General features: G+C 37.2%; 1 protein-coding gene across 1 annotated transcript in view; it reads left to right on the plus strand.

Annotated features, from left to right (window-relative positions):
• The window catches only part of Diaph3 (diaphanous related formin 3), a 523261-nt gene that overhangs the window by 20247 nt on the left and 476239 nt on the right, over positions 1–26775 (plus strand). Inside the window, exon 2 of the mRNA XM_023702376.1 lies at positions 7716–7748. Coding sequence (XP_023558144.1) covers positions 7716–7748 — 33 coding nt within the window. The remainder of the gene's footprint in view (positions 1–7715; positions 7749–26775) is intronic.

Below are 26775 nucleotides of genomic sequence, written 5' to 3' on the forward strand. Positions count from 1 at the left end.
TCTATAATTCTCTCCCTCTCCCTTTCCCTCCTTCCCTCCCTCCCTCCCCTACCTCAGCCTCCCAAGTACTGGGACTACAGGTGTGCATGACAGTGCCCAGCCTTTGTGTCTTCCTTTGCAGTCCGCTGTGCTTATCTATATCCTACATGTGGCTAGTTTTGGGTACCTGCTTTTAAAATTAATTATGTTAGAAATTCACATGTGCAGGTTAAGGGGATGCTTAATGGCTGAATGTAATGGAGCATGGAGCAGAATTTCTCACTGGTGCTGGGTGTGCTAAGTCATTGCCAGAGTGCCTCGTATGAATTTAGCTTCCCAAGTCCTCTTTAGGCCTGCTGTGTCAGTCTGAGGCACTGGGGAGAACTTGTGATCTACATTTTCAAAAGAAAGACTTAGTGTGATTTTTGTGCATGCTTGAAAAGTTGAAAACTCATTGGTTCCAAGGGCCTACTTGATGAAAATTGTGCCCGGGTCAGATTTTTTTTTTTTTTTTTTTGCATTTTAGGGAAGGGTGTACAGGGTGTTCAGGGTCTCCCTACTAGGTCAGATTTGTAGTGATCCGCCTGTTTACAGCCTACCAAGAACTGGGATTACAGTCACGCACCACCATGCCCAGTCTCAGTTGCCTTCTCAGCATGCCCAGCGGGTGGGGTCAGTGCAGCAGGCCCAGGGATTGAACTCCTGGCCCCTTCGCCTGCTTGCAGGCACTTTAATCCTCTGAGCTGTTTGGCCCCCTGAATCAGATGTTTAGAGGCTTTCCTTCCCATTGTAATTCTGCATAGCACCCTCGTTAAATGATGGAAATTAAATGCTTTGAATTGTGTGAGCCCAGGTCATGTCGGTATGTTTGACTATGATGATAATGACAGGCTGATCCAAGTCATACGGTTGGCAGTTGATAGTGGCTGTTGTCTTTCTAATGACATCAGACAACAAGTTGCTCCACTGGCCTGTTGGTTCACATGTGCTTTTTGCCTGGGCTCTTTGGAATGTTTTTCATTGTATGGTTTTAAGTTGCTTTCTGTTATACCTTTTGTCCATTTTTGTTACCTGCTTGTAAACTAAGTTGGTGGGGAGGAACTGTGTCTGAAGCACTCTTGATATTCACAGCATTTAGCACAGTGTTCTGAAAAGCTGTAAATCTATTTTTTGACAGTAGGCACTGTCTTCAATAAAAGTTTTGATGCATTGCTTAAATGGGAATACAGAGACCTATGTTCTGTGTTTCTACTTTTTTTTTCCCTCGGATCCTATGTTCCTTTGAAGAAAAAAATCTATAAAGGCTCCTTTTTCTCTTTCAATTCCACAGTGACCCTTTTGACCATTTGTCCTAGGAACTGTCATTAGCAGAAACCATTGTTACTCATCTATATGTGGTGCTTCTTACTTTTTAGGGAGAAAAATAGAATTAGCAAGTTGAGGAACATAGGACCACAAAAAGAAGGGTGAATGTTTGGCTTAGGAAAAGAACCCTAATATGCTTTAATCCTTCACTGTAACCAATTACCTGAGGTCCCATGGACAGAATTGTGTGCTTTTAATATTGCCAGCTTTATTCTACCCCAATGGTCCATAAAACATTAGTAATACCTATGGAATCGTAGGTCAGGTGATATAACTAAAGTTTACCAAGTCACATTAATATGTCTAAAACTGTATATTCCTATCATTTTCTCTTTTTGTGGGTAAATAAAACCCTAAAAAGTTGTACTATGTTACTTTTCAAAGGTGCTCCTAATGGCCAGGAGTATAGCATGTCGCATGTTGTCTCCCGAACACAAGGAATAATGAACAGGGGTATAGCATACTGTAAATATCAAGCATGAAGTCCTGAGTTCAATTTTTAGTTGAGAAGAAGAAAAGAACCCCCAAGCCAACAAAATAAAATGAGTGTCAATAAAATTCCTGTTTCTCAATTGTGGTCAAAAGTGTTCCTAGTTGCTTTTTAAAAAATATTCCTAAATTTTCATTCTTGAAGTGGATGTCAGCAAATACTACCCTGAACTCAATTGATGTGTGCTGTTCTTATTTTCCCCAATTGAGAGATAGTAGTGTATCACTGGTGGCTATGAAACAGAAGTACTTCATTTTTAAAAGTGTTGGGTTAACTGGACATTTAAACAATACCTCAAGTACCAGTATAAAAGATTTTTTTTTGTGTGTGTTATATAGTTTTTTCTTTAATTAGGGCTGTTATCCTTGTAGTTTTGTATTCACAAAAGTAAGGCCAAAACCCCACAGAATTATGTGAGGGTTTTATGGTAGTCATTCCCTTTCTTCTCTGCCATTTCACCTTGATGGGAAGTCTTCATTTTAGAAGTGTGAGTCAATACCCAGAATCTTGAGAAAATGTGAACTTGCCATTATCAAGTTGCATTTTCAAATTAACATTCATCTTACAAGTGGTTGCCATTTGATATGGCCTTTATCCTCCCTTTTTAAACCAGGGCTTATTTTTTTTTTCTTCTTATTTAAACAAATTTTTTTATTAGTGTGTTTGTGATGCCTAATATATTCATCATAGAAAATTCCTATATTGGGGCTGGTGAGATGGCTCAGTGGTCTAAAGCACCTACTTAGAACAAGCTTAGCAAAAAAGCACAGGGACCACGGTTCAATCCCCCAGCACCACATGCCAACCAGCCCCGCCCCCTGGTGGGCTGAGCTGGCCACACACACACACACACACACACACACACACACACACAAATAAATAAAAATAAAAAAGTACTAAAAAAAATTAAAAAAAAAAGAAAATTCCTATATATAATATCTTGGTCCTTTTTTATTTCTCTTTCTCCTCCCTGTCTCTCATCCCCAAATGCTGCCATCCCCTGCAAATGTGAACATCATATGAACTCACCTTTCATCCTTGTGCAGGTGCCATGGTGGTCTTTGTGTACTTTCAACTTTAGAATATGTGTTGCTAAAGCAGGTCAACTCCTTCATGGTTTTTGAAGTACACTGTTAGCGGTCACTACAGTTTTTAGGGGAAATTACAAGTACTTAGATCTGCTCAGACTTTTAATTCTAACTCATCATCACTGGTTGGTTTTAGAGAGGATGTATAAACAAAGAGCTATGTAGTCTTCTTTAGAAAGCTGAATCTTCAAGTGAAACCATTCTGACTTTATTGTTTTGGTATAGAAACAAATTTCTCAGATCACTGCATATTCTGTGTCAGTATGTTCAGTCCCGTCATGGATCCTTGAATATAGTGTCATTTCCTGCCCTATTGGCTACTTTTGCTGCTGGTAAGAATCAATAGGTAAATGTTTTCCAGAAGACAAGGAATAATGAACATGACCTTAGCTTTTTGAATTTGTTCCTCAGATGTTACTTTTTTCATTCCTGCATTCCTTTGCTATATATATGTCTTGTTTGCTACTCCTGCTTGAGAATTCTTTTGTGATTTATCACATTCTTTTTTTGTGAACTACTGTGCATAGGTTGCAAATGGGCTCCTATGTGCTATTGTTGTCTTGAAAAGCAGACCAAGTGTTTAATAAATTAATTGAATCCCCTTGGAAGACTCAAAATGAGGCAGCTTAAAAATTAGAAAAGCAAAAATAACCCCCCTACAACTATGACAAAAAAGGTTTCCTCTTGTTTTTACTAGAGTGACTGCTTTTCCTGATGGATATGAGTACCACTCTAAAATGCTGTCCAATTTTAGACCTTTGAAGGTGGATAAAAGTATTTCTTTTAGTTGTTTACATCTTTTGGATTTTTTTATCATGTAAATTTCACTTCCTGCATTCATATCTGTTACATTGCTTTTTGTATCTTGTATGCAGTTTTCAGATAATAAACATTGCATTTATCTATCTAGTCTCTTTTTTCCTAAAATTATCTATTCCCTCCCTCCTTTTCTCCCTCCCTTCCTCTCTGTCTCATGGCATTTCTTGGAAGCAGCTCATGCTGGTCTTTGGGAATGTTTCATTTATGCAAGTATATGTTTTCAATTTGTTGTGGAATACTCTTCTAAAGGGGATTTTTAGACGTGATCACCTTGGATTTACTTTGTAATCCCTAGATTACTTCACGTGGTAGGGTTAGAACTTGACTTTACTTTTTTTATCTGGGGCAGGACCTTGAAAAAGACTCCTTTCAGGAGCAATATGTGTTGTATTTTGGATGATAATGATATCCCTTCATAAAGTTCCAAGAGGTGAAGTTAACCAAACGTAATGGGTTGGAATCCACTGTTGGCAAGAGAACCCCATAGAGGCTTTTCCTTGGCTGTTGTTTTCTCCCCTTTAAATTGCAGACATGTATAGTTTTGGTTTAATTGTAGTCAGATGTGTCTGGGATGACACTGGCTGTAAATGTCTTACAAATCTAACAGTGTTGCTCAGGATCACATCCATTCTTAAGGACAACTGTGCATACTTATTAACTTCAAAGGCTGAAAATGATATTACTAAAAAGCAAATTGTATAGTTTAAGAATAAGCATTAATTCACTGTATCCAGGATTATTACTTCCTTATTTAAGGGTCAAAATAGGCAGTTTTAATTTTGGCACTTTATGGCTATTCATTTGAATACATTCTTTTGCATGTACAGTGTTCACTTTAGGCTCCACCAGTTTTTCCCCCTTTGTATGATGTGAAAGAACTTTTGGTGAAAGAAGAAAATCTACAATAAAGACTTAAAGTGTATGGATTTTTTTAGTGGGATTATCACAGAGGTAGCCATGAGTTTAAAGTTGAACTTCAGCTGGGAGTATAATTTAAGGGTAGAGTTGCTCGCAGCATGTGTATGAGGCCTGGGGTCCAATCCCAGCACTGCTCCTTCCCCCAAAGCCATAAAAGCATACTTCAGTATACAATCATGAATGCCAAATTTAACTTTGTGTCACTTACTCTACTAGGTATGGGTTGTCACTACATCTCCTTTTATAATTATAAGAGAGTAGGCCTGATTTCCTACTAGAAAGTGTTTGACTCTTTCTTTGGTCTTTGAAAGATACAGTTCTCCAATGAGCCAGAGGAAGGAAATTGGCAATTGATTACATTTATCTGAATACAAAATTTTTCCCTGTTCTGAGATTCATAAATTCGATTTCTGTTTTTTTTTTTTTTTTTTTTTTTTTTAATTTGTGCATTGCGGGAAACTAATGTATTCACTTTTTAAAGTGGCCTTATGTTTTCCTAGCAAGGAAATCAGCAAAAGGGTTCTCAACTAAGTTGGCAATAAAATTGAAGTATCTACTATCACCACTGGTGATAAATCAGACTGATGTTGAAGATGCAAATAGTCATTTTAGTACATTCTTCATTATTAGAATTAAGTTCATTAAGTCAGCAAAATGCTTTATTATCTGTTTTGTTGCGTACTGAAGGTAAGTTTAAAGTTTCACTTTCTTATAAAGATTTTTTTTTCTAGTGGAGAACAGTTATGTTTACTAGGAAAGCACCAACACCATGTTCTTTGAAATTATCATTTTTTTTCAGTCTTTTTTTTTTTTTTTAATACCAGGGATCAAATTCATGACCTTCAGCTCTCCAGGAAGGCGCTTAGGCAGCTGAGCTATCTCCCTGAACCCCCAACATTCTTTGAAATTACTGGGATTTTATTTGCCTCAGGCTTATGACTTGAAACCAAAGACACTATACAAAGAAAGCAAAGATTAAGTACACCGTAGGGAGATGGAGAAATACACACTGATGACACAGGAAATCAGAGGGACAAAAGAAGCCATCCAGTATGCTATATAGATCACAATATTTAATAGTGTTTTCAACAAAATTTTTTTAAAACCAAGAGCAAAAAAATTAATGTTGTTTATAGTAGACATACATCTTATACAATTAAAAAAACATTTTTCAGACCATAGAGCGTAAAGTGGAAAAATGTATATGTAGGTGAAATCTACTGTATATTTATAACCTATTAAAGTTGCTTATATGGGGCTGGCCAAATAGCTCAGAGGACTAAAGAGCTTGCTTAGGCAGGCGCAGGGTTCTGGGTTTGATCCCCGGCATGCTGTGCTGGCTCCGTCCCTAAGGCACCCTGAGATGGGGACTGAGACTGGGTGTGATGGTGCCTGCCTGTAATCCCAGTGCTTGCGAGACTGAAAACAGAAGGATCACTACAAGAGTCTGATCTGTGTAGTGAGACACTGTAGACCCTGTACTAAATACATTAAAAAAAAATTAATATGTACCACAGTGTAAAAAAAAATACTGACCAAATAAAAATCTTGAAAATTGCTTGATGAAAAATAAAATAACCAGTGGCTTTTAATGGCTTCTCCTGGTTACTAGTACCACAAAAGACAAAAATCTCATTCAAGCAGGCGATAAAACCAGGCACAAACCTTTACCAAATTAGACTCACCAATAGAAATATATTATCCACCCACATTTTCCATCAAAAGCTTTTGTTTTAATCTTGGAATCTTTGAGACCCATTTGGTCACAATATGTTACAAACTTTGTGTTTTTTTACACTATGATATCTTATGTTTGTCTGGCATGATTCTAAAGCTAGTTTATAAGATGTAGAGGAGGACGCAGAAAGAACCCAGTGCCCACCGGACATGTGAACCCACTGGATAGAAATGGGAGAGAGGAGGAGAGTACTCAGTTCTACGATGATCATTCCTCATCAGTTCCAGTTGCTTCTGACTGGTCATTTTCATTGTGCTCTTTGTGGCTATAAAAATCACTCACCACTGGCTTTGCTTTTCCTCAATTGGGTCTTTCCTTGCCTTTTCCTTTGTCCTGGCCTTTCTCATCTCTTCTTGAGCTTGATTTTCACCTTAACAGAATTTGCTTCAGACTCAGACTCCTTTTCATCTTCCTCTTCCTCATTGCCTTTTTCCTCACTTTCTTCCTTTTTGGCATTTTTCTGCTGCATCGTACTTATAAATACTAAGAGGGTGGAGTCTTCCTAGATCAGGTATCCCTCCAAGTTGAACGTCTGATCATCGTGACACAGAAGCATGACATCTTTCTCTAGGTTGCCCAGGCTCTGGTACTTATGTTTACAAATTCTTTTCTTTAATTTTTGAAATCCACTGGCTTCCTAATAAATTCATAGTATTCTGGTAACTTCCCTGGAAGGTAACTGAAGATTTCACTGAGCTGCCCTGAACTATCTTTGTAGTTGATCACATATGAATGATAGCGTTCATCTATTTTGTCACTTTTGGGGGGGATTTGGTGACAGCTTCTCAGCTGGAGGGCAACCTCACCTCATTTTTCTACAGCTTCCTTCACAGGATCTTTGTCCACATTTCTTGGTCTTTTTCTCCTCTTAAGCTGTACTTCCTCTTCTATTTCTTCCAAAGTGCCATCTTCAGTGGCCCCATAGTTTGCCTCTAATGTAGTTCATGAACAAGAGGTCTCCTGTCTGGGAACAAATCGCTCTCTTATAAAGAATTTCTACAAATTATATTTCAATATATCAGTTGTGTTCCAAGTCTGTATTTAATGCCAATTTATATTGTGAGAATATATTTATTGTACTACATGTCTAGTTTGTAAGACTGAAAGCTAAAAAACTTTAGTATTTGAAACTATGAGGTACATGGTAACTTTTCTCCATCTTTTCGAGAGAGTAAAAGAATATATAATGTATTTTTATTAGACTGTTATCTAATTCAGTTATCTTCAAGGCATCATTGCAGACTTTTCAATATATTCCGTTAACCATAATTTAAAAAAGCTGTTATAAATTACTGATTGATTTTTTTTTCATTTGCAGCATTTGAATATTAGAACACTGACAGATGATATGGTAAGGTTATCTTCCACATTTTCTTTGTTATGAATTTTAACCATAAAATGCTGATGGCGTGCTGTTGTATATTCTCATAAAAATAAATAAGAGGCAAAACTGGCAAAATATGTTAGATTGTTGATTTTAAGTTGTAAAAGGGAATAGTCAATATGTTAATTTAAAAATGTGTTTAATTACAAAGTGTTACTCAACTTCGAATCATTCAAATCAGCTCTCATTCTTTGGAGATGAATTACACACTTCAAAAAGAGGTAGGAAAAAAGCTAAAGATATGTTGGCTTTCAGAAATATGTAGTTGCTAATTAAAGTAAACCAGACTAACATATGCATATTTTAGAAATTTTGTTTAAAAATGAGAGAACTAGGCAACCTTATTCTGTATCTTTTTCATGTTGTTAAAAATAGGGTTTTCATAAGTAACAATACCTTATAAAGCCATTTCAAATACTTGGCAAATAAGAATTTTCCTACTGAAATTTTTTTTTTTTTCTGAGAAATATGTTTTGGATTTAACTCATGGTAATGGTAAAGATATAACAGTAACAACAAAAACAAAGTCCAAATAAAGAGTAACATCAAAAATATGTAAGCATGATACAGAGGAAAAAACGTGGCACTCACTCCATTGACCAGGTTTTGAATGTACCTTCACCATTTATTAAGGATAAAGCAGAATCCCTAGAACGTAGTAAACGTTCAAAATGTTTTATATCTTTGGTATCTGAAGTGCTGCTTTTGGGATACTGCACTTATTATTACTATTATTTTTTTTACAAGACTTTTTATATACTGTCAACCACATCTTTACCTAAATTTCGGAAACAGTCATGAAGTGGCTTTCACAGGCCAGTCCATAAGCTATCTTACTCTATCTTATATTAGGTGGGTTCTTGCTCAGTTAAGATGTTACTCTTTGGCATTCTTTAATTCTCTCTTTATCCTTGCCTTGGCAAGGACAAAATTTTGGACACCTCATGTATATTTTTATTTTTATATTTATTATTATTATTTTTTTGACAGAACTGGGGATTGAACTCAGGCCCTTGTACTTGCCAGGGAAGCGCTTATTCCACTGAGCCATCTCTCCAGCCCCACCTCATGTATATTTTTAGTACTGCATCATTTGTTTTCCTCCCTAAACCTTTTATGGACAGAAATGATGTGTTGTTGAGCTTTTGAGTGTCTGAGACATAGTAATTCTTTGTTGTTGTCCTGCCAGTCTTTTGGCCATTTACATGGTTGGTGATGTTGCTTGGCCCCTATTCTTGTCAGGTGTACCTATGAGCATCCTCTTGAGTTTTTCACTGACCTCTCCTATGAACTGACTGACCAGCCTGCTAATAACCTCTGATCTGTTCTATGTTTTAGCTCATCTCCTGAGTAGGCCAGGAACTTAGTAAGAGAAGGATTAAGTGGATATTCTAGATAGTTGGATCCATTGTGGTAGAGGTCTGATAATAAGCATGGCTGTCTTGAACAGAGAGACCAAAATAGAATCTTGTTCATTGTTGACTGATGCAGTGTGGAAAAGACATCGGATTTGGAATCAGAAGACTCTTGCTAAACACAGAATTTCACGATGACTGAGCTCTGTGACCTTGACAGTTCAGTCATTTGATTGGCCTCTCACAAAGCAGGGCTAATGATACCTTTGCTCCCTTCCTCATATGCTGTTGGTTAGTGTCATTAAAGTGAAGTGTGTTGAAGTGTTGCTTTAGTTCTGTCCCTTTTTACCTTTTTACAGATGTTTCCTGATGTATGGAGAGAGAGGTGGGGTGACACACTTGCAGCTGAGCCTTGTAGGGGATGTGTGTTGTAGATCAATGCAGAGCTGTCAGAAGGGAAAGGGTAGCTGGATATTTTGAGGGTTCTTTAAACTATTTTTGGTGTGTTAGAGCTTAGAGAAGCATTTGCCATTGATGCTATGATATGTTCTGGCAATATGTTTTTTAATTAAAGTTTGCCACCCCCATGGCATATATATCCCATGTATGGTTTTAATTTAGAATTTCTTAATGTTAATAACCATTTTTGGGCAAAACTTGAGAGAAGGAATGTAAGAATATAGCTCTGCTGTAGCCATATATTTGAATAACAACATTTAGAAACACCAAATAGAAATATCATGGGGAACATTAATGTTAGAGGCCCATCTCTTTAAGTTTTGTTAAAGGCCTGCAGAAATGTTTCAGGTTTCAACATTTATTTCTTGAGTTATTGAATGGAATTTCACAGGACATAGTCTTATAGGAATGAAGGATTACTACAGTTTTTTTGGGAATGATAGGATCCCCGGGCAGGGTTAATAGCTTTTAAGCTGTATTCCTTCTACAAATATCTGAGTTCTTGGCCAGATAGCATGTCTCCATCATGTCGCTTATAATCATGCATTGTTTATGCCTGGGTTGAGGAGATTTTCCTCAGAGGCAAAAGATTGGCAAGGAGGGAGAATGAGAGGAAAGGAAACAAATTTGACAAGGTAAGTTGGAAGAAATGCAACATGGACTTAATGCTGACTTTTCCATTCAAGTGTTCACTGATTGTTTTTGAATTTGAGTTGTTTTCTGCTTGCTCTTTTCTCTCTATCCCTCATAATCCCTTGTCCATAGTACTGTGCTCATACTGATCTTCATCTCATCTTCTGTCCTAATGCAGCCAACATCACTGTGATCTGTTTTTGGTGGTTTTGAAGTGTGTGTGTGTGTGTGTGTGTGTGTGTGTGTATCATTGATAATAAGGACTAACATTTTATCGTGCTGCCTGCCCAGCATAACTCTTCAAACTGTGTCTCAGTTGAAACTAAAGTTTTTATAATCAGTAGTTAATGTTTCTAAACATAACGAACTCTGATCTTTTTCTTTGCATTTTCTTTCCATTTTCTTCACTCTTCTCCATTACTTAAAAAAAAAAAAAAAAAAAAGAGAATGGTGATCTAATCTACTAAATGGATTTTGTGACCCACAAATAACAACTGTAGCTAAAAAAACAAACATTGGCCTGCACAGACACTAGAGAAGTCATAGGTCTTTCCATTAGTGTCTAGTCTTTTTTGTGTGTAGTTGTATATAGGACAGTTTGGTTATAATGACAGCTTTGCCACCTACTAGCTGTGTGACTTTGTATAAGTTACTTAGCTTTTGAGGTTTTGTACCTGTATTTTTTAGGGATTGTTTAATGACAATTAAGAAAACTTTCTTAAGTGAAATATATCAGACGTATTAGCTTAAATATTGTGTGGTTTCTCTTATGTGAGAAATCCAAAGTATAAATAAAAAACAAAATAGAAGATAGGATTTCTAACTGGTGGTCAACTTATTTTTATTTTTTTATTTTTTTTATAATTTTTTTTTATTTATTTGAGAGAGAGAGAGAGAGAGAGAGAGAGAGAGAGAGAGGTGTGTGTGTGTGTGTGGCCAGCTCAGCCCACCAGGGGGCGGGGCTGGCTGGCATGTGGTGCTGGGGGATTGAACCGCGGTCCCTGATGCCTTGCCAAGCTTGTTCCAAGTAGGTGCTTTAGACCACTGAGCCATCTCTCCAGCCCCCGGTGGTCAACTTATTATACCCTGCAGAATTAAAGTAGCATGGTGCTGAGTGTGGGAGGCCCACCTGAGGAGTGTTGCCAACAGCATAAAGGCAGAACAGGAGAAGCTGCCAGAATGCTGTTAGGGATGCTGTTTGGAGAGGGTGTTGGAGCTGTTGGAGGCTGCTAGTTCTCTTGGGCTGTTCTGCTGGAGGACCTTGTTGTGCTGGCTTTTCTGATGAACTTTGGAGAAGCTTTGGTTCTCATCTTGAATACCACTTCCTGGCTCTGGAGGGGAAGATGGTGCACTGCTCAGCCTCATGAAGCTTGTTGCATTGGCTTTCCTGGTGGGAACTTGGCTTTCCTTATTGCTGGAAGAGCTCAGGACCTCACTGTTGCTGAGGATGGCTGTGGTACTTTTGGGGGAGCTCTGGTGCTTACCTTGAGCGTTGCTTTATAGCTTCAGTTCAGGTCCCTCAGCTTGTTAGCACAGATCCTTCATCCCGCTGGCATAGACTTCCTATCTTCCACCACAGATCTTTGGACCTTTCTAGCACAGAACCATGAAGCAGAGCTGCATGGGCTCTAAACCTCCAGTTGGACTTGTAGGAGGCATTGTTATGAGCTGTAGATTTGCAGCTGGACTCATGCAGGATATTAGGATCAAGCCCTCAGGATCAAGCTGGAGTCTTTAGTTTTTGTGTGTGTGGACAGATTTCCTGCGCTTCTTATATATGATTTTGGGTGATTTATTATAAAATACAATTAAAAAATGTGTCCTTTATTATATTGTTCCCCTTGTAAGAATGCCAAACCACGGCAGTAAATAATAGGATGTGCTGAGATAGATCTTTCTGAAATTGGAAGGGGACCCAGAGATGGAGAAAGGCAGGTTGAGGGGTGGGAACAGGGATGTGAAAAAGAATTACATATCCTAAGGGCACACACACCAGCTCCATGCAAGGACTTTATATATGTCTTACAAACATGCACAACATCCAAAAATGTATGTGGGGGGATCAAGAGCATATACTTGTTCTTTGGTATCTGCAGGGTATGGATTCTTAGGCCTCCCTGAAAATACCAGAATCCATGGATGTTCAAGATATATATATATATATATATATAATATATATAATATATATACACATATATATATGTGTATATATTATATATATATATATATATATATAACTATATATAGTGACGTAGTGTTATTAGGTAACCTGCACATATCTTCTCTTACAAATCATAATCATCCCTACATTCTTACTACTTTATACAGTGCAAATTCTATGCACATGACTGTTACACTGTATTATTTAGGAAATGATGGTAAGAATGCTATCAGTACATATACAATTTTATAGGCACCACTGTAATAGGCCTAAATATATCTTTAATCCATTATTTATGAGTGTGGAGCACTGACTATACACATTTAGGATTATTGTGAATTGTTTAGCATTATGAAATCACCTTTTTAATCTTTAGTAGTGGTCAGTTTTTGTTTTTTTTTGGAAACTGAGGGTGGATGGGATCAAACTCAGGACCTCAAGTTTGAAAGGCAGCACCCTGCCACTGAGCTATACCCCTGGCCCAGTGGTCAGTTTTTAGTCCTAGAAATTTACTGAATTTATCTACACTACTAGATAAGATTGTCTGCTTCCTCTATGAAGAAAGATTTTTTTGGCTTTTGTGCAAATACCTTGTCTTGGTTTGATACCCCTATTAACTTTCCCATCTCCATTGCGTGTTTGTTTTCTTTTATCTGTATTTTGTTATTTCTTTGTTTTCTTCTCTCAAACTGATCTTTGTCTTTCTCTGTATAGTGCTTTACTAGGTTGATCATTTCTAAGAGTGGACCTACCATTTATACTTTCAACACGTTCTCTGATGGAAGCATACTAATTGAATTGGGCCTACAGGATTCCTCTATACGGATGTCCTGTTTATAGTAGAAATACTTCAATTTCTTTTAAAACTTTTTTTTATTCCTTTATTTTCTTAGAAGACAGCTTTACCCATTCAATGTTTTTTTCTTATTATTTATTGACTCTTTTCTCCAAATTCCTCTGTTAGTGTTAATGGCCCCATTTTCTCTTGTCTGTACTCCTAAACAGCTTTTTGTTGCTCCCCCCAAAATCAGCTTACTGGACAGTACCTCAGTGACCTGTCATATTTTATCTTATTTGAGACAGTTTAGCTGTTTTCTCTGGGTTGGCCTAAATTCTGTAACGTGGCATATTAGGCCTCCATGGCAAGACCTTGCCTCTCTTAATTTGATAGACATCCCTTAATGAGTATACAAGAACCTTCCAGAGATTAGAAAGTTACATAGGGAATGTTAAGGCATAATTGGGGTGAGCCCAGAAGAGGCTGGGCATCCTTGGACTTAGGTAAGGATGATTTCAAGGTCCCTCCTTGGAACACTTGGTACCAGGGACTGGTAGTGTAGAGCCAGGCTTGGATTTCCAATACCCCAAACATTTGTGAAGTAATAAATCAAACAAAAAAACCCATTAACTAGGGGATTAATGATTAAAATGTATACTAAATACTGTGTACTTGTTTGCTGTGTGGTATTCTAAATAGTAGTATTCTAAATGTTAGCTATATAAATACATCTAATCTTCACTTAAGCCTCTAAATGTGATTCTTCCCATTTTTAAGATGGGGAAACTGAGTTATAGCCATGTGACAGGAAAATCCTGGCAGACTGGCCCAGAGAGCATCTTTATCTAAAGCATTATATGGCTACTTAAGAACTATCCCTTTTTGTAATAAGAGTACCAAATATGAAATCTAGAAGTCTGCCTTCTGCTTTACTATGCAAGCCGTCTATATGTGATTTCTCACATTTATTTATTTATTTATTTATTTGTTTGTTTATTTATTTATTTATTTATTTTTGGTGGAACTGGGGATTGAACTCAGGCCCTTGCACTTGCCAGGGAAGTGCTTATTCTACTGAGTCATCTCCCCAGCCCTATTTCTCACTTTTAAAAATGAAAGAGAACATTGTACAGAACCATTAACCTTGGTCTTGAGAAATTAAGCTTATGACAATGTGATGAAAAGTTTTCTATGCTGAAAATGAACTGTTTTGAATTTTTCAAGTACTATAAACTGAAAAAGGTCTATCATAAAGGAATGGGGATGTTGAGAGATGTCAGCAGGTACAGGTTATATGATTTCTTTTAACTGTAAAGAATACAGAATATCTTCTTTGCATGGAAATCACCAGTCCATCTGTAGCTGTGGCCTGCTCCCACAAGCTTTCCTGGTGTCTTGAAGTCACTGTAGATAGCGTCACTTGGTCGGGGCGAGTCCTACTGAGTTGTTTTGGAATCTTTTACTGCCCTGTTCACTGGACTCTGGATATTCCTTATGGGCCCATTGACTCAGTTAATACCTGCTGCTCAATGACTTGTGCACATTCTGAAACTTTTCTCTGGCACTGGTTGATTCAGACAGTTCCTCAGATGAAGGTGGCTGAATAGAACAGGATATTTTCTTTTTCTTTTTTTTTATAATAAAATTTTAATTTTTCCAAATGCACGCCTGGTTGAACCTACTCATCTTCACCAGCAGTAGGGGCATCTCCACCCTTGGTATTTCTGGTATAAATAGCTTGGGCTCTGTGCTTTGAGACCAGCTTGATAAGCCTTTTACTAAGGAGCTCCTGAAGGGCTTCTCTGGCCAGTGACCCACGGATCTTCCTTCAGTCTCTGAGACCACAGCAGGCATTATATAGTTGGGAACTTCTTTACAGAGTTTGTCATAAGTAGCTTTATCAGCTAGAACCAGGTTGTTGAGCTTGTCCTGAACTTTGCCTTTGGACCACTTCTTCTTTTTGTCCTTGACACCAGATTTGTTCATTGAGTTTTTGTCTCTCTTGGCTGACTTTCTGGCATCTTTCTTCTTGTGTTGGGAGGCATTACGGAGCCCAGAGAGCTTGGCTACCACTGTAGACCTGTTAAGATGGTGGACAAAAATAAAATAAAATAAAATAAAATAAAATAAAATAAAATAAAATAAAATAAAATAAAATAAAATAAAATAAAATAAAATGAAATAAAATAAGCAGGACAAGATATTTTCTTTCTTTTTTTTCCCATAATTTTATTGAGAAACAAAGAGCAATGAGATAGTTTCAAACCAAGTTGGTAGGACAGTTTCAATAATTAACCTATTGCATATATTCTTCCTACTGGTTAATAGCTGTACAAGATGCGGACATGCTATCCTATTTACAAACTCTATTAGAACAAATCCCTCTGTTCATTAAGAGAATGTAACTATATATCTATTCTAACCATTTTGAAACACAGATACAAAATGGACATTCCTAAGTATCCCCTTTTTTTGTTTAGTTCCGTTATTTGAATATTATAGGTGTGTTAACTCAGCAAAATATTCTAAAAGAGTCCAGTAGTCCATAAGAGTATTGGATCTTCCGTTTGACTGGCAATGTCAGAAATTGTTGAACTGAGTTCCCTACAGCTCAACATAACAGCATGACTTTACTTCTTATATTTTGTTTTTATACTTTTCTGCTGGATGGTTAAGACCAAGATAAAGCAAGACCTATGCAACAAGAGTTGTAGCTTTGGGGTCTGATAAAGTCAGTGAAATCCCCTTAGGATTTATGCTGAGATCCTGTACCTCAGATTGTAGATCCTTTGTCAGTGTCAGCCATATGGATGAGTAACAGCCATTGCTTGGCCAATGTGCTCTCTGTGAAAGCCTGAGAGAATGTTTTCTCTCCATGTGACTCTCCTTAGGCACACTCTACATCATCAATCACTTTCCTCTTTGGCCCTATAATCTCCTTGATCAGAAAATTTGGGACACTACCAAGTTACGTGACCATACAGTACAAGTTCTCATATGTCCTGAGTCTTAATTAACCTTGGAAGGTTAGGGCCAAAATGTTGGCTTTCCTTGAGGCCCTCCTTTTTCTCTAAAATTGGTCTGTAAACTTAGGTTGTTAACCCTCCAGAAGAGAAGTTTATTGTTATTACCATACAACCTAGGCTGTTAAGCTTAGCCTCACTATCTGTCTGAATATCAAACATCTTAGGAATAACATGGAACAGGTATTTTTCATCAAGTATTGACATGTTGAACTTTAAGTCCCTACAGAATATGATGAAAAGACATTTAAAAATTAGAGTATATTTTAAAAATAGGCATAAAGAATTATATAATTCTTATGTTTACACATAAGTTCAAAAATCTCACCATATACAACCTTGAAGCAGAATAGTCCCACAACATTCCTTTTCCTGTCTCCTGCCTTCATTCACCACCCCCTTTGTGAACAATCATCTACCCGAGAGATAGCACAGCAGCAACTGACTGGCATGTCATGACAAGCAGCCCGTATTCAGAAGATCAGAATGACAGGCACTACAAGCATGAACCTACTATTACAGATTACCATCCTCAGTGCAGTTGCTTAGTTCACAGGTAGGACAAGATATTTTCTAACTGTAGACTCTTCCTACCTACTGAGATATGCTTAGTCCTGTCGATATATGCTGAAATGGATGCCACACTTAAGAAGGAAAAGTGATTTTGGTTATTTGATTTTGTGCCTAATTTTTGATTCAGATAGTCGAGCATAATTTTTTAGCTTAAAAAATAACACAATTTAAAATAATTATTTCAAATTATTATAATAGCCTAGTATAATAGAAGGCTTTCTGTATGATAAGTTCATTTCCATATTTCTATTAATTTTTCTTTGGTAACCTAAAAACAAGTGGTGTAGCAAAACCCGACATTTTTCTCTTAGATTTATCTAGTATCAAACTATACTTTTTTATAGAAAGTAGATACCAGAAGCATTGACTGGGGCAACTCAGCATGTGTATGAGACTGCATCATAAGTTCTATAAGATTTAAAGTATTTACTAAGTCAGGTGGGCCTTTCAAAGCCCATTAATGTGAGTTAATTAGGACTTCCTGCACTTAGGTTTTCAGTTGTGGCACTTAAGTACTGTCTCAGAATCTTTAAATATTTATTGGATAGTTTGAATCTGCCTTAAATCAGTAGAAACATGGAAATAAGATCAAGAGCTCTCAGAGTAGAATATGCTAAGATGTACTAGAGTATACTTGTTTCTTCATTCCTTTGTCCACTCATTCATTAGGTTTTTATCAAGTGTTTAGGATTGTTAGAGAAAGATGAAGATGTATAAGAATGACTGGCATCAGGGTACATTGCAGAAACCAATATGTAATCTGTAGTTGAAGTGTGGTGTGATTGGAACTGTGACAATTCATAGAGTTTGGTGGAAATAGTACATAGAGTCCACTTGATCTTAAGGATGATTGTGTAGAGTGTATTACTTTTTTACTGTAGTTTGAAAGGCAAGTTGGAATCCAGGTCAGCAGGAGTTGAATTTTTTGCCCTGTAGTAAGTTTCCTTCTGGGCTGTCACTCGAATGGATTGCTAGTGGAAGCATGTCAGATTGACTGTTAGAAAGCAGTTGTTGATGTCTGCAGATGACTTTTGACTATGTAGGTAGATAGAACTCTGTATTAGTGGGCTTTTGTGTGAGTGCTCCTCCCACTAGAAGGGTCACTTTGCTTACTGTCTATGTTAATCAGCTTTCCCTTCCTTTGGAAAAATAACAGATAATCAACTCAAAAGGAGGAAAGGTATATTTTAGTTCACACTTGTAGTCTCTAGTCACTTGGTCCTATTGCTTTTGTCCTAGTGGCACACAATCTTATGGCAAGAACGTGTTGTAGAGGAGGCAGTCTGTTAACTTTCTGGTGGCCAGGAAGCAAAGAAAGGAGTCTGGAGTTCCAAAATATTCTTCAAGGACATACTCCTTATGGTGTGTCTCTGTTCTACTTGGGCCCAGCTCCTAAAAGTTCTGTCATTGCCTAATAGGTACTCGCTGGGTCCAAGCCTTCAATACCTAGGCCTGTGGGTACATTCAGCATCTGAACCATAACACTGCCTCATCTCATGATATTGCATTCCCAGAATTCACACTTGTTTTTAGTGTAGAGGGACTGTTCTGTGAATTATAGCATTGGGAAGAGTCTGGCTTTTCTTGTTGCACATGTAAGGCACAGACACCTGGCATGCTTCCTGATCTGCTTTTACTTAAAAGCATTGTTGAGAATAACTTAGCATGGTGAGAAACAATGGCTGGTGTCCCATGCCTGGAAGATAGGAAAGTAATTATTAATTTACTCAATACGTATTTATGAAACATTTATTCTGTGCTTCCAGCCATGCTGCTAGCTTCCAGGGGTTGTCTAGAGATTAAAATAAAAATCTTTATTCCTAAGGACTTCAAGCCTTGTTCAGTAAACAGTAGCAGGCAGGTTCAGAACAGTATACCTACTGTGATGGCAAGCATGAAGTCTGGGCATCTTCTGTCCTCCAGAAGAGTCCTCCATAAGCTGCACCTCAGACTGAAAGCTGATGATTTAGTTGATGATAATCAGATAAAGAGGAGGGCTGATTGTGTCAACAGACAGGGTTAAAAGTGGTCCCACAAAGAAGCAGATAGGGACCCCAGTTCATCCCACCCATGGAGGAGGTTATAGGATTGCTGACTTCTGTCATAGAAAAAGAGTTTTCAGGGTGTATCAGTGAGAAGGTTGAAGGGTGCTTTTAGCCAAGAAGAAGGATATACTCAGTGCAGGCTCTCAGGGGAGAGGTGGTCATGGTCAAGTGTTGAGGGGTTTTATATGGTTTTGGGAGAGTCCTTGAGATAGGTGATTAGGAAGTGTGTTCCTGCTGTCTGTCAGGTTGCTGATCGGGCAAGCAACAGTACAATGCAAACATTTTACTGCATGGAGGTCTGTGGGAGGGTGGGCAATTTCCAGCAGCCCTTTCTTATTTTTTATTTTGAGACAATGTCTTGCTAAATTACTGGTGAGACTGGGCTTGAAACTGTGATCCTCCTGCCTCAGCTTCCCAGAGAGTTGGAATTGAGCCACCAAGGAAAGTTTAAAACTTTAGGAAGTATTTTTGGAGCAAGTTTCTTAGAAGGAAAGACTTCATTAACTTTTGTGTCCTGCAGCTATAGTTTTTCTTAAAAGTACAATTTAAAAATGACAATTTTGGGGGCTAGGGATGTAGCTTACTGGTAGTATTATTGCCCTGCATGTTTAATGCCCTGAGTTTGATCCCCAGCACCAAAACAAAAACAAACAAATTATAATTTTTCTTGTCTCCTTTATAGTCATACTAGCTTAACAGGTTCTAGACACAAGGAACATCCTGAGCATTTATGGTAGGCTGACTTTATATTACTAATCTAGATCCTACAGTAGAAGGTACTAGAGTGGTAAAGAGATTTTTTAGTGAGGAAGTAAAAGTTAAATCAGGGTGAATCTTGAAGTCATAGTAAGATACTTGAATGTTATCTTATGAATAATGGGGAGCAACTGAGAGGTTTAAAACAGAAATGAAGAATGTGATTGGGCTTACTTTTTCAGAAAGATCACAATATTAGCACTGAAGATTGCTTGGAGCAGTAGGGTAGAGACCAGTGAAAACTTGGTGTTATGGGTTGTACCTAGATGTCTCCCTTTCCCAAGCCTCATGTGGTCATGGGTGGGAAGTTTTGAAGGTGTCTGGATTAGCTTGTGTGAGCCTGGATTAAAAGTGTGATACTGAGATTAAGGGCATAGATAATGGAAGCTCCACGTGGACATGGATGGCATCAGTCAATACATGTGCAACTTGTCTGGAATACAAAGGGACAGAAAGGAGGTGGGCCTGCTGCTGCTGTTTGTTGCTGCTGCTTGTTGTTGCTTGCTGCCTTCTGTTCTCTGCCTGCCATGCCACGAACTGTTTCTCCTCTGTGATGCTCTTCTGCCATGACACTCTGCCTTGGAGTCAGCTAACTATGAACTGATACCTCTACAATCTGAAGTGAAGTGAACATTTCTTCCTTTAGCTTTCGGTGTCGAGTTTTATCTCAGCAATGAGAAAAGTAACTACACTTGGAAGCTGATTAGGAGGCTGCAGCAGTTATCCAAATGCCTTATACTAGGGTGATGGAGATAGGAGATAAATTAATAAGGTATAATCCACATGGTTTGTTTTGTGTTTGTTAATTTTTATTTACCATAATTCATGTCACTTTCAGGTAATGTGGCACTTGCTTCCCTTAGTCTGTTATTTCAGCTCCTCTGTGCTTCCCAGACCCTCCTACATTGCCCTTTGGAACTCAGAGTCTGCTATCTTCTAATGTTTTCTTTCCTTCTTGCTCTAATTGAGACCTTGATGTTCTTTGATGGCTTTATTTTTCTGGTGGTTTCTTCCTTCAAAAGCTTCGAGCTCTTTTTGAAGCCCAGACCATCAGAGTATGTAGCCTAGTGCACTTCTTCTTGTTGGTCACAAGTGTAGGTCTTCTGTTCCCTCCCACTGATTCACTGAAGGCATTAGAACTTGAGTTACTTTCTTGTTTCCTGCCACTGCATTTGTTATCATCCTATATTCACCTTTTCAGGAATTCCTAACCTGTAGACCATGGACCACTGCAGGTTCTGTTGTTAGAACTCATGGTATCCTAGGAAAAACATTAAAGCTTTACTTTCATTAACCTTTAAGGGAAAGGTGGTATTTGTCTTCAGTCATGCATATAGGAAAAATAAGAACCTATCAGTGTATCAAAAACAAAACAAAACACAAAATACAGTGACTATAGTATTTGACTTATTCTAGGTGTTGTTATAATGTTCTAGACATGGAGTCTCAGGCCTTAATCCACAATGCCTTAGTCACTTCTTATCCAAAGATCTAAGTTCCTTTAGTGTCTCCAAAGATGAAAATAGCCCTCACACTAGAAGCAAATCTAAAACATGAGGCCATCTAAAGTCCATGGGGACTCATGTACATGGCTGCTGGCATGTAACCTATTTGTCTTTTGATAGAGGACTCTCTTCTTTTTTATGGTGGGGCTCCCTGTAGGTGTTGGGTGTTCTCATTGTGTAACTCAGAATGAGTGACGCAACAAGGAACAAGACAGAAACTATAATATCTTTTCTTGTCTAGTCTTATAAATAGTACTCCATAATTTCAGTACCCTTTGGTCACCCAAGTCAAAGAACCATGAGGTTCCATCTTAGAAACTTGACTACCCAGTGACTAACATAGCTGATGATTTGTCCAGCATGACTTATATTTTAGTGGGAAGAGATGGAATCAGTAGTTGCAAAGCAAATTATTTTCTTAGTTACTTGAAAGGTCATGAGAAGAGAGTATACTGTGTGCTGTGCTATAGGATGAATTGGGTGCATGGGCTACTTTGCATCAGGTGATCAGGGAAGACATTACAGGCTTTTAGACCTGCACTTTTATTCCCTCTTAACACTTCTCTATGACAGACTCTGTTGCACAGGGTTTAGTTGCTTAGTTATGATAACAAAGCAAGTCAGTTTTGGGAAGAATTTAGAAGTCAGAGTCTGGAGCCATGTTTTTAATTATTCAGTTTCCATGTTAGTTATCAAAAAGCTAAGCTATTTTAGTTGTTAGGTTTTTACCTTCCTTTAAATAAAATGAAATTGCATGAAAGTTGTTAAATAAATTTAAGCAATATAGTTTATATTCCAGATATGCATTTAGATAGCATGGATTAATTAGAAGGTGCTTTTGTTTACTTAAATTCTGGATTGCATGAGAATTTCATTTCCTTTCTGGCTTCTAAGGAAGTATGTTTATGATTATACCACTCTTTCAGACTAGTAGAATTTTAAGGTAACTAATTACAGTTGCTTTCCTTTTAAATAATGTTGATTACCAACCCCATAATACTTTGTTGGTATTTATAATGTAATAGAGAAAACCCTAAACACTAGAGTTTTCACTATTGCTGTGTTTTACTGTAGCTAAAAATCCAGATGGTTTTTTCAGAGCCTGTGTTTTGTTTAATTAATTTTATTTAAGCTGTCATTACTGATTATCAGTGTGATTACTCAGTATGAGATAATACTCAGTAGGGTGCTCATTTAACTTCCCCTGAAGATAAGTGATATTAATTTATAAAACTTAGTACACTCCAGACACAAAGCAATCCTAATTAAATGTGGTGTACCACCTCCAAGTAACATAACAGAATTCCCTCAGTCTTGTGCATGTGTTTAACTAATTCCTCAACCAATATGGATTACTTATATACTTTGCAGGTTGAGTTTCTAGCTCGACTTTAAGAGCAAAATTGCATATAAATCTATGAAATTCTCATATGAAAATAAAAAGTACATGGTTTATAAAATAGCAAATTAAACTACCCCCAACCAAATTGCCAAATATAAACTAATAGCCAGCTTGCAATCAGTGTCATGATTTATAAATGCTTTTATGTTCTAAAGTATTTGTAAAGGTGGCTTGTCTGTTCTGCTGTGCCTTGCTTTGAGCAAATTGTATGTACAATTTACTGAGGTATAAATTAATAGTAACTGTTCCATTTGTGAATGAAATTATAGTAGCACTGCTTTTGAAAAAGAAAATTCTCTACCATATTTAAAATGACTTTGTAGTAAAACTCACTTTGTTCTAGCTTTTTAACTTTGTCAAAATTTTTTGGAATTCCTCTGGAGTGCTCAGTAAAGCATCACATACCCAGGTATGCTTTTCCTTTAGGCCCGAGGGATTCAATAGATTCAATTTACTATTCTAGTAAGGGAAGAGGGATTGTATCTGTTTTTCTTCTGTGATTCTTATTTTGTTTTTTAACCTCCCAATCAGGGTATATAAATAAAAGAGTGTATTGAAAGTATAAAAAACTTGATCCTGTCTTAGTTACTTTGCTTGTTATTAAGAGAAAGTACCTAACACCCAAAGTGAAAGGAGAAAACGTTTATTTGTCTTACAGTTTGTAGAGGTTTCAGTCCACAGTTGGCTAACTCTAATAAGACAGGGTGGCATGGCAAAGGGGCATTGCGGAGGAGAAACACTTCATGGCAAACAGCAGGCAGAAGGCAGCACGCAGCAAAGAAGCAGTAAGGGACAGTCCTCTTTTCTGTCACTTACATTCCACCCTGGCTACTCATGAGGGTGGACGCTCCCTTAATCCTACCCAAAATTATGCCAGGCCAATCATTGGACTCATTTAGTAATCACATATACTTGATCCCAGCAAAACACATTCTAGATTCAGCCACCTCCAAAAAAGGTCTACCTATGACTGTGTGAGGCTTTCGCGGGATAGTCTAGGTACAGCCATAACAGATCCCTTTGTATCTTCATTAGGATGTTACTAGTTTTTATTGTTTTTTTCTGCCTTTGGCCAACTTTTCGTGACCAGGTTCATATTTCTTTTTCTTTTTGGTAAAGTCCAAGAGCCTTGACCCAGAGTTACGTGCTAAACATGTGGGGAGATGGGCTAATTTTATTTTATTTTATTTATGTTACATTTATAAATTATTATTTGCTAATAAAAATGTAGCTTCACTCCTAAAAACACAAGACTGATTTTTTTCTCTCTTTTTTGTTATTCTATAAGGTAAACACTATGAAATCTAATTGTAGAAACATGCTTTGAATATAGTCCTCTACCTAGCCACATAGTTTCTTCATTGTCAGGAGCAAATGTGTCTAACGGAATGCTGCATTTCAGTTTCTTAGCATGATGCCTGACAGAGAGACGGGATTCAATAAATATTAGTCAATGTTAGCTGGGTGGGGTGGCGCATGCCTGTAATCCCAGTACTCAGAAACTGCGACAGGAGGATCAAAAGTTGAAGCTCTGCCTGTGTAATTTGGCAAATGAGTGTGTCCCTGTCTCAAAATAAAAAAGGGATAGGGATATAGCTTAGTGCAAAGGCTCTGGGTTTAGTGTGTTGTGCCATAAAACACGACAATACATCATTGTTATTTTTATGATTTGTAAAGATTTTTATTAAAAACTGGTTTGTTGAAAAGTAAAATTTTATCTGATCTGTCACCAATAAAGATATTAGGGCATGCATTTACATATTAGCTTGTTAAGTGCTTGAGATTACTATTCCCACTTATTGACATGTTTACCTTTATAATATTGATGTTGCATTAATAATGTTTTGCTTAATTTCTCCTAATTATAAGTTTGGCATTTTAATCAAGTTACACTTTGGGGGTGTGTGCAGAAGAGTCAGTAGAATTTCTGCCCTTCCAAAGTGATGCTACTGCACAGAGGCGATGGCCCTGGACCATTTCACTCAGAAGATAGGCAGAGTAACTAGTACTGTTTCTTACACTTATTTTTTTAAATGTCGTACAGGTTTTTTAATAAATTTTTTTAAGAAGGAAAGAATTAGGAGGCAAAGATATATAAGGAGTGGTGACTTTTGGGCATATTTTTGTGAAAGACTGTTGTTTCTGAGTTATTCCAGGATAGGGAATGTTTATATTGGTGAGTGAGATGCTGCTTGTTTGTTAATATATATGACAGTACATTCGGCATACTCGTTGCTACATTGTCTGCGTAGCTATATAAAATTACATGCTTATGTGCTTATCTCCCCCCACTAATTGTTACTTAAGGTAGGTCCTGTACAGCTTATTTATCACAACCATCTCATGGATTTTCCTTAGTTCTTCATTTCTGTAAGTTGCAGTTGCTTCTAGTATAGGTTCCCTTCAGCCTGAAAATCTTGCAAACACTTTTTGTAGCACAGTTCTGCTGGAGACAAATACTTTCAGCTTTGGTCTGAGTGTTTTTGTTTTGTTTCTATTTATGAGAAGTATTTCTACTTGATAAAGAATCTCAGAGTGTCATTACATTTTGCACAGACTTTAAAGATGTCATTCCCTTGTGTTTAAGCACCATTTGCATTGTTTCCAGTGTGAAATTAGCTGTTACACTTTTTTTTTCTTATATATAATGTGTTTTTATTTCTCTGACTGCTTTTCTGTGGTTTATCTTTTATTTTTAATTTTTACTAGTTTGACTATGAAATGCATGTGCGCGCATATGTGTGTGTTTACTCTCTTTGGGTTTTACTGAGTTTTTTGGGTCTGAGTTGATATGTATATGTCTATTTTTAATCAGTTTTCTCAGTATGCTTTTGTTTTAGAAGTTTTACTTTTGGTTTTTAAGACCGTATCTCACTGTATAGTTCATTCTCATCTTGAACTTACTATGTCACCCAGGCTGACCTTGAACTCCTAGTGATTTTTCTGCCTCAGCCTCCCAACTGCTGGCATTAAAGGTATGAGCTGCCATACCTGGTTTATTTCCTAAAATATTTCTTGTGCACCATTCACACCATCTCTTTTGTTTCTGGATTCCAGTTAACTTGTATTCCACATTTCATGTTGCAATACTGATCTTGGGGGTTCTTTTTTTGTACCTTCCCATGTTTCCCTGTTTGTGTTTTAGTTGGGGTTCTTTCTATCGATGTTCACTGATACTTTCCTCCCCTAGTCCAGGTAGTTAAGACCATTCAGTAAAATCTTCACTTTTAATTTATTGTCCATTTCCAATGCATCTGCTTATTTATTTATTTATTTATTTATTTCTGGATTGAACTCAAGTCCTTGCTGGATCTGTTTTTTAAAAAGTAGTTTCAGTGAATTTGCCTTGAAATAAGTTCTTCATCTCTCCTATGTGGAGTCCAATCCATTCTTAATTATTTTCTTCAGCATTTTTCTTCATTGTATTGTAAAGTACTTCTCTGGTAAGTTCTGACATCTGGGCCATTTCTAAGTTTGTTGTCCTTTAAATTGTGGGTCACATTTTCATGTTCCTTTGTTTCTAGCAATCTTCAGTTATGTAGTGGGTATGTAAGTGTGGTAGAGTAAAGCTAATCCCTCCAAAGTTATGGAAAGTAATGACTTCCTCCTCATTCTGCTTTTGTGCTGCTGAATTGGGAAGCTGAGTCAGTTTGATCTCCAGTTGACCCGAGGTTGGGCTTTGTTGCTTCTTCAGTTTTGATTTTGCTCCTGCATGATTTTTGAGGGCTTAGGATCTGAGCATTAATGGAACTCTGGTAATTTTATCTTAACTTTGCAACTCAGCTACCACTGTTCAAAACTGTGCAATATTTCTCTCTGCTTTAAAGTTCTACTGCCTACTTTTAGGATGCATGTAGAATTCTCTTTTTGTTCTCTGTTCTACTTCTTATGAATTAAGTAATATGTGCTGACTGTCCTTTTTAAGTTGAGTTTTTGGGTGTCAGATTTCTTTACTAGTTATACTAGCTGTCCCATAGAACATTCATGATAATAGAAATGTTTTAGTACACTTTCACCTATGTGATAGCCACAAACTACATAAGGCTCTTGAGAGCTTAAAATGTGTTTAGTGCAAGTGAGATGAATTTTTAATATTATTCAATTTAATTCAATGTCTATATATAGCTTGTAGATACCATAATAAGAAATATATATCCTATACTTACTAGGGTGAAAGCAGTAGCCTAACGTATACAGAAACAGTGAGCAATTCAAAGACTGACTGATTATACTTTTAAAATATATATGCTTTTACTCTTGACACCTGGTTTGAGACCTTTTGCTCCTTTGTTGACATATGAATC

The sequence above is a fragment of the Octodon degus genome, unplaced genomic scaffold, assembly GCF_000260255.1.
Source record: "Octodon degus isolate 3935 unplaced genomic scaffold, OctDeg1.0 scaffold00150, whole genome shotgun sequence".
In the NCBI taxonomy this organism is placed as follows: Eukaryota; Metazoa; Chordata; class Mammalia; order Rodentia; family Octodontidae; genus Octodon; species Octodon degus.